General features: G+C 31.0%; 1 protein-coding gene across 2 annotated transcripts in view; it reads left to right on the forward strand.

Annotated features, from left to right (window-relative positions):
- The window catches only part of DACH1 (dachshund family transcription factor 1), a gene marked incomplete at both ends in the record, with an annotated part of 421,017 nt that overhangs the window by 308,249 nt on the left and 103,323 nt on the right, over nucleotides 1–9,445 (forward strand). For both annotated transcript variants that reach the window (XM_080798598.1, XM_080798597.1), the window contains one exon: nucleotides 2,307–2,441. In XM_080798598.1, coding sequence (XP_080654724.1) covers nucleotides 2,307–2,441 — 135 coding nt within the window. The remainder of the gene's footprint in view (nucleotides 1–2,306; nucleotides 2,442–9,445) is intronic.

The raw sequence follows: 9,445 nt of genomic DNA on the forward strand, positions 1-9,445 counted from the left end.
CAGAAATTTATTTATTTATTATTATTTATTTGCATAAAGTAAGAATCCTTAGGATGAATGCTATTGAGGTAGATAATAAATACTAGGTTGATTAAATTGTATACAATTATTTTTAAAAATAGTTAATTATTAAAAGTTATATAGTTCAACATAATTCTGTTTGGCCTGTCTAAAACATATTTCCCTAATTTTGTAAGAGATGAATATAGCTGTGTATTAATAAAAGTGATTATAACCATTCCCAAACCAATGACATTTTCTGGGGCTGGCAAATCTTGGCTCCCACTACCTCAAACCATCTTTCATGTAAAATATTTTCTGTATACTTATGTGCCTTGCTGACACTAGAACCAGAAATTTCATGATGCATACTGATTTCATTTTTAATGCTTTTATAAGATGTCATCATTGAAAAGACACTGTCCTTCTAGAGAAAGTAAAATATTTTTTCACAACACTTAAATGGAAATGATGGGCAGATAGGGAACAATTTGAAAGAATTTTGTCATACATTCATGTTTTAAATTAATCATTGTGTTATTTTTTATTCTTGATAGAACAAAGGAGAAATTTTTGCATATTTGGACTACCATAATTGTCCAAGTGGAAATACATACACTTGCACACAAATTCATGCATACACACACACACATACACACACACACACACACACACGTAAATACATGTTCATGCATATGCATATTTTAATTTTTTTTTGAAAATTAGACTGGCACAGACATTTAAAAAATAATACAAAGAATCCTTTCACACTCATCAGTCAGATTCACCCAGTCAACAATGTCTCTAAAAGAGCTATCTTGATAAAGGCATAATGTCCGGAGACATAATGACACGGACACCATGCTCCTTCACCTCAAATACGTCATTGTTTGTCTTCTCAAAACAATGAATTTCTCTTATGCAATCACAAAACAATGATCAAAATCAGGCAATTAAAATTATTATAGTATATCATCTAAGCTATAAATCTTTTTCAAATTACACCAACTTTCCTACTAATATAATTTTTTATTTTTTTCTTCTAATGTTTTTAATAGCAAAAGATTTTTCCTTATTGGTCCAAAAGCCAATCCAGGATCACATATTGAAATTACTTGTCATATTCCTTTATTCTCTTTTAATCTGGAACAGTTCTTTGTTTGTTTGTTTGTTTGTTTGTTTTTTTTGTCTTTCAGTATCTTGAAAATCTTTTTTTGAAGAATATAGGTCATTTATTTTGTAGAATTTCCTTCAGATTGGATGTTTTTGTTTTCTCATGATTAAACATTCCTTGAATTATGAATTTTTGGCAGGAATCACAGAGGCATGATCATGTGTCTTTCTCAGTACATTGCTCCAAGAGACCTGATATTCCTCCAATACTTGTCATAACTATCTCTTGGTTAAGGTGGTGACTACCAGACTTCTGTACTGTAATGTTACTCTTTTTTTTAACCTTTGTAAATAATAAGTTGTAATAATAAGTCTTGTGAGGAGATATAGTAAGACTATCTAAGTATTATATTTTTCATCAGACTTCCATTCCACTCCTCTAGAATCATCTGTTGAAGACACTTCCCTCACACAGTTATTGCTATGATGATTTCCAAATGATAATTCCTAATATATTCTTATGGTATTTTCAAAAAAATCTCTTTTTTCTAGAGAAGGTAAGTTTTTATGGAATGAGTTCTCATCCAGTTTTACACACAAAATTAAGATTTTCATGAGCAATTTAGTAGGAAATTTATTGACTGGATTTTGAAAATCATAAGGGTGTTTTGTCATCTACTTTATTATTTCAATAGTGACATGTTACTGTTAATAGTTCAAGAAAGCAATTATAGTTTTTATTCATTCAACCATTCAATAGATATTAATTGGGCACTTGTATTTTCAAGTCTGAGTTCAAACCCAATTTTTAAAGAAATACATTGGTGTCTAAAACCTTATGTTTTATTGACTAGAATAGGATATGAATATTGAAACAGTTACATTAGCACCTTAACTTGTTAAAAGTTAACAGCTTTTAGTGGTTGTAGTGGTAAGGCCATTCAAAAGTATTCTAGATATATAAAAATATATATATTCACTGTGAAATAAAAACAAGATAGAATGTTTTCCATTCCAATATTTTTCTGCTTTAAACATTTTCATAGTTCTCAATTCTCAGTGTTCTTAGAGATAGATTAAAACATTAAGTTAGACCATTATATTTTATTTGAGTCCAATGAATTTAATTAATTTGTTTGAACATTGTGTGTTATGGTGTTTTTGTCTTTTTTCTTTTGTTCTGGGCTTCACAGCTGTCCATCAGAATGGGTTGTCCATGAACCAGATGCTGATGGGTTTATCACCAAACGTACTCCCTGGGCCCAAAGAGGGAGATTTGGCTGGTCATGATATGGGACATGAATCGAAAAGGATGCATATTGAAAAAGGTAATATATGATAATGTGGCCTTGTTTTTTTTCCTGCTCAACATGTGGGCTAGATTTTAATCACAGAATGAGGTATACTTCTACCTCAAAAGATGGCATATAAACATTTAAAAAACCTACAGTATTAGGTAAAACTTAAGCCTTTTCAGCAAAGAGGAAGTGAACAAAGATCTGCTTTTCCTAATTGACAGGTAGGTGATAATTTACTTTCCAATACATGGAAAAAGTGGACAATTATTTGTTTTAATTGTTATCACTGAGTTTCTCAAGACCTACTATTAGTCTTTCTCAATGCCGTTAGGGCCAAATGTCATTTTTCTATACCTAATAGAGCTCAAAATATACAAAGGATTATTATTAAAATTTTTGGATTAAAATATATATAGTCATCTGACCAATCAGGAAATAGAAGTGAATCTAACCAAACAATGTACTAGTTGTTTCAAAATTATATGTAACAAATAACAAAGCCCAGATGGCGGGAAGCTGAAAGTTTTCTCTTTGTATTACATTTGTATCAGCTCAATTCATTTTCACAGGCAAATATTGGTATTTTCATGCCCTATTTCATAAAGGACTTTCATGAAGAAATTGAAATATTATTTTGATATGCATGTTAAAACTTTGTGCTAGTAGATGTAAATTTATTTTTTCAAGTAGTAAGGTTTAGATTGTGAATATAAAAGCCCTTCCAAATCTTTTTCATCTTAATTTAATATTTTTAAATCTTATTAATAGGGTACTTTGACTGTCTTTTTTAACATGAATACCAAATCATCAGTGTTATGAAAAGGATTACTTCTTTGGAAAACATAATTACACAAAAAGCACAATTAGCTGTCAAAAAGGAAAATAAATAAAATTGGATATTTAATAATTAATGAAGCAGAAAGAAATGATTAGAGGAAGATCAAGTTAAGGTGGAGCATTTTTTTCCTCCAAAAGTAAGAAAATTTATAAAAATCTTTTCCCATTCAACATAAAAACAGTCATGCTGAGCCCTTAGGAAGAAATACCATATTTCTACAAATTAGATTATCTGCATTATGGAATGTGAATAAGAAAATGATAATCTTTTCTAGGTGCTAATATGTCAAAATCTAGGTATAAGTGAGAGCAGTATTAAGACAACTTTCTAATTTGTTATTTTGAAATTTGATATCAAATGTTATCACTAAGCTAGGTATATGCTATGCAATGTATCAGTGAGTCAGATGGTACCTAAATACTTAATTCTAGTTTTTTCACAAGCTGTTCTTCAACAATGAATAAAAATATATATATTGCCCCTTACATATATTTTGACATATACCTTTTATATTTGATCAAAACCTATTTGTAGAAATACAAAAATTAGCATCACGAGAAAATATAAAGCTTCATAAGACTTTTTAAATTTAAGTAATAATATTTAAATAAAAGAATTCATCGTCTAGGTGAAGCAGCCATTCTCCATCAAGGTTCTGCATAAGAATAAAGCCCTAGGGGCTCCTGGGTGGCTCAGTGGGTTGGAGCCTCTGCCTTCAGCTCAGGTCATGATCTCAGGGTCCTGGGATCGAGCCCCTGATTGGGCTCCCTGCTCAGCGGGGAGTCTGCTTCTCCCTCTCCCACTCCCCCTGCTTGTGTTTCCTCTCTTGCTGTGTCTCTCTCTGTCAAATAAATAAATAAAATCTTAAAAAAAAAAAAAAAAAAGAATAAAGCCCTAGAAGAAAATAATGCAAGTGACTCATTTCTCAGTTTTCCCATGGATATTACATAAATCGTTTCACTTGGAATGTATAAGGGGGAAGTTAATTTATGACATACAATGGATGTCAGGATATTAGGGCTTAATTCTTTTGCAGCACCTAGTGGAGAAGAGCTGGGAGTAAAAAAGCAAAAGCCCAAAGATGGTGGTGAGGACACCATCAAAGGCATGATCAGTGGCATAATTGGAATGAGTTGCACTGGAATTTTAGGTAAATAGCTTTGTGCAACTGATGCTTCAAGTTGAGTGTGCCTACTATTTTCCTATTACTTTTTTCATGGGTTCTGTCTATCCATTTATCTATTTTTAAAATTATTATTACAATTTTGCCATCCTGGAACCTTTCCTGAAATACCATATTAGGTTGTTTGAGGGGACCTACTTCTGTTTTTCCCATAGGCCTGCTCCAGATATCTTCACTACAATATTTGCCTTGTTGTTTGGAAATTATATCTCAATTGGTCTAATCCCAATACTAGACCATAAACTCCTTGGAGTCATCTGTGTAATTCCATTTGCTTTAAATAGACTAAGCAATCTATGAATACATACTTATCTGGGCTGAATCATTAGGAGATTCTAAGAGATGGTAAGAGAAAGTTAAAACAACCATAAAGATTACACTCTTTAAGTATTAGTAGGCAAAAAGTGGAATTATATAACTTTTAGAAGGCACATTTACATGAAATAGCAGGATGTTCTGACAATGAGTATACACAAAAACTTTCTATATCAATAATGGTACTTCTCCTATCAAAGTTTTTAAAATGATTTTGCTGTCAGAATAAAGACATTGGCTATATGCCAATGGTTTTCCAATATTTTAATGTATATTTTATAAGGGAAAATAAATGTTTATTTTAATATTCTTCCTAGGAATATAAAAGTACCATTGAATGCATGATTTCCAATGTAGTTATGTAATCCTAGAAATTGTGGTATTGATACTAATTTGTTATATGCTGCTCTTTCTTTTCTATACACTCTCTTTTATCTATTTTTCAGCATACTGAATTAATAGTAAATATTCATGGCTTTCTAGATTGATAGAGTCTACTAAATTAAAAATTGTTTTCTTTCATGACTACATATATCATGTGCCTCATACTAGCCCTGCAACTTTTTTACTACACATTCTGTATTAAAACAAGTGACTTAATTTAGAGACATTGGTAGAGAAATTAATTATATGTTTGTGTCATTTTAAGCTCAAACTTCTTATATGTAATTTGCTGCTTACCACTTTAAATCATTCAAAGCATAATAATTCTTTAGAAAACATTGATTTTAAAAATAGATGCCAAAATTAATTTGTATGCTGAGAATCACTGTGGTTTAAAATCTTAATCATCTGTAACTTTTAAGTATTTTTAAATCTTCTTAATATTAAAAAGCTATTAACTCCTCTCCATTAGAATATTTAAGCCCCTGTTAGCTGAAGGCATTCTAATTCAGGAGTACTAACTGCTGAGTAAATTCACTTCTTGTTTTTAAAAACAGCGATAGGTTTTTGAATCTCGGAAGAGTTTAAGGTACATTCAAAATGTAAATGTGAAACTGAGTTAGTATATCAGAAGGAACAGACATAATATCGTATCAGTCATCCCAAGTTTAAGGAGAAATGCTTTTAGTATTATAAACTTTGACTAAAATAAGGACTTAGTCAAAGATATGTACTGAGGAAAACTGTGGTATAGCTCAAAGCTTCAAAACCAATTTTACATCTTCTAAACTTTTATAAACAGATTCCAAGTTCTCTAGAGCTCTCTGGACCTTAAAATCATGGCTGATCTTTTCCCTCAGTCATAATTTGATGGAAGAGGCAGTAATAATTGACATCTGGGTTATATAAATAGACTCACTGTTCCTTTAAGTGGCACCTTTCTGTTTATTCCCCCCATACTTGTCCATTGATGCTAATTTACAGTATTTCTCACATATAATTTGTTCCTTGGTGTTTCTTAAATTGCTACTTTTTTCAACACATTTTTGAGCATGTTTTACACCTTTGTGTTGTTCCATAGGCACATTTTTTTATTATTATGGAATGTATCTAATTTTTAATTTACCAAAAATTAAATGTATGACACAGATAATCTTATATTATCAGCTTTTTCCAATTATAGAAAACTTAAGTGTGTATAGTTGAACTATGAAATACTAATTAACGTTGAATTTCAGTCTTGGACTAAGTGTACTGAAATGACATAATCAATGGGTAAATATTTACAGAATGTCAGGTATGTGAAATAAACATGAAATACAAAAGCATTTCCTTTTTCCCTTTCTCTCTTCCTCTCTCTCTTTTTGCTGTATTTTTTTCTTAATACATATCCTAATTTTCCTTGTAGTTGAATCTTTTCCCTTTATTTGTTTTCATAAAAAATATGAAAACGTTCTTTCATTGGTGACTCTTGAGGACTTTCTTTCATTGGTGACTCCTGCCATTTTAGAAGCAGAAATAATTTAAGAAGCAGCAGGAAATACAGGGGATTTGCCTCAGGCCATGAAACATTTCTTTTGTGGCATATTCTGTTCAGTTGGCAGTGCTCAAGATTTCCAATGGCTAACATACTTCTATAAAAGGTTTCTTTTTGGTACTCTGAATTTGAGGACAGGGCACTAAAGGCAATAAAGTAGTTTGCAGGCTGGCCATATTGGGATTTCCTCTCGTTACTGGTTTATTCTTAGCTTCCAACCTTGTGGACTATTTTCCTCAAAAACACCTTTTTGAATGACTATGTCATCCCTTTTCTCAAGTTTGTGGAAATCATTTTTTGAAGTATATTTCCTTTTGTACATTTCTCAATATTTAAAAATTCGAATTTTTCTTGAATTAGGATTGAGTCTTCAAGAATGGCCTTCTTTTAAATTCTAGATTGATATCACACAAATTAATTAATAGTAAATGTTATTTTGCTGTATACACCTATATCACAAATCTTAACCTGTTAGTATCTCATGTAACTACTTGGATGTATATAGAGTAAAAGCCCCTTTTCTTTAGAGATTCCTGTATTTTGATTATGTTAACACACATATAGGGCCATGAGTATTTTCATTTTAAAATTCTCTAACGACGTAACTCTTCCTTCACTTTTATTCTTAAGATACAATTTCTCTTGGCATATCTCAAAGTCTTTTGTAAAATATTCTCCCTAAATACTTACTAATGTGGGTTTACTCTTTGTTTTTCCACACCTGTGAAATAAAGGTATTAAACTTAATGCAGATACTTTTAATTCTGTGATTCGTAACACTAGACAACAAATTTCTCTAAATTTCAAAGCTCTTTCTTAAGCAGATGGCAGATTTCACATGTAATGTCACATAAAGTGAAACTTTATGAAGGCACTGGTTTATTATTTTATGAATTATAATTCAAGAAGCAGAGCTTTCAGTAACACTTCAATGACAACTCAAGAAAATTCTTACTATGAGAATCCCATGATGTACCTATAATGGTGGGCAACTGGTATAAAATGGGTTTTAATGTTTATTTTTTCCCCATGAACTTTCTGACCATCCTGTCACACTGAACTTTCAGGTTTCTCAAACATCTTCTGTCCTTTCCCAGATGATCCAGTTTCTTCTTTTACCTGGGGAGTATATGCCTCCTATTCATTAGTGCTCAACCCCAAACTCTGCTGGGTAAAAGCTGTATCTTCTCATCATCTTTGTACACCTAGCACAGAGTCTGCCATTAGTAGGCACAAAAAATTTCTTTTCAGAGTTAAATGAGATAATACATACCTGGAGTGCTTGACCTATGTAAATATATTTCCTGAAATTAGTAGTAGTATCAAATTAGGTAGTGGGTATGTGGCTTGATTTGATAGATGCAAAAATATACACGTAGTGAATCACTGAATTAGAATATTATCTGTTTATCATTCATAATATCACAGTTATCATGACTTATGGTTGATTCTAAATAGAAATATTGAAACCACAGTGTTTTAGAGAATGTTTTGACTTCATTGACAACATTGTAAAATGCACAGTTTCAGAAGGGAAAAAGTAATAAAGTAACTATGTTAGTTATTTTCTATATCAATGATTGTGAAGGTAATTGCTCAAATAAATTTTTATGACATTAAAAAGTTTTAACTCATTCAAATCAATTTTATTGACCCTGAATTTATTTGATGAATGTGTTGAGGAGAAACAAATATGCTTGGCATGTAAGGCATAGGAGAGAACGAGTGTTGTATATGGGCCACCATTGAAGAGGTCCCAAATTAGTTGAAATCCTCTGATGGGCCAGAATTTCATCTTTGAACCACTCACACATGTCACTAATAAACTAAACTATTTTAATTCCACCTAGGGTAAAATTTACATTTTCTAAGAGCTGTTTTATGTAATTTATATGGATATCATTAAAAGATATAGAGCCATTTACTGATTCAGAAAACCCCAGTGCCTTCTCCAGGACACTTGTAACTTTAGGTTTTGGTAACTTTTTTGGATACTTAAGAAGGTGAATTATGTTAGTATTTCCTAATGATTTTCATGAACTATGCATGAGAAAGATTAGAGGATATCTAGTCTTGGCTATGTTATATGTAATAATACATATTTGTAGTAGTTTTGCTTGTAGTCAGATAAAATGTCTTTTCCTCATGGAAAACCCATAACAGGCTATTAATTATTCCACTTATTCTGCTTTTTTTTTTCTTGAGCCCTTTTGATAGGTATGGAATGACTCACTTCCTCACTGTTTAAAAAATATTTTTACATAGTTATGCTGATAGCTAATATTTTATAACATTAAAAGAGGAGTAGAAAGTAAATTACTAGTTGATTATTAACATACTATTTCCACATATAAATTTGCTTCATGTAATATTTATTTATGAGTCATTATAAGTGCCTTTATTTCCTTCATTTAAGTAGTTTATGGTCTTACTGAATTGGTTATTTCAAATTTTTTGTGCTGCAATTTATTCTCATATTGCCTAAACCATGGATTTCTAGTTTTTCTGAAGTTTCTGAAGCGAGTTTCAGGTTAAACTAGCAAAGTATAAGTAGTTTCAGGTTAAAATTTTACATAGTCTGGTATGGAAGTGATCTAAAGGGGATGTGTACCTTCTTCTATGTGTCTATTTGAGAATTTATTCCAAATTGAAACTTCATTTTGGAAATATTATCTTGTAATCCAATATTTCTTAGAGGAGCTGAAACTGGTTTCATTTTGCACATTTTTATTCTGTGAATGGACAGATAGATATTTTTTCCTTAAAGAACTGTTACA

The sequence above is a fragment of the Martes martes genome (genome assembly GCF_963455335.1).
Source record: "Martes martes genome assembly, chromosome: 3".
Lineage (NCBI taxonomy): Eukaryota > Metazoa > Chordata > Mammalia > Carnivora > Mustelidae > Martes > Martes martes.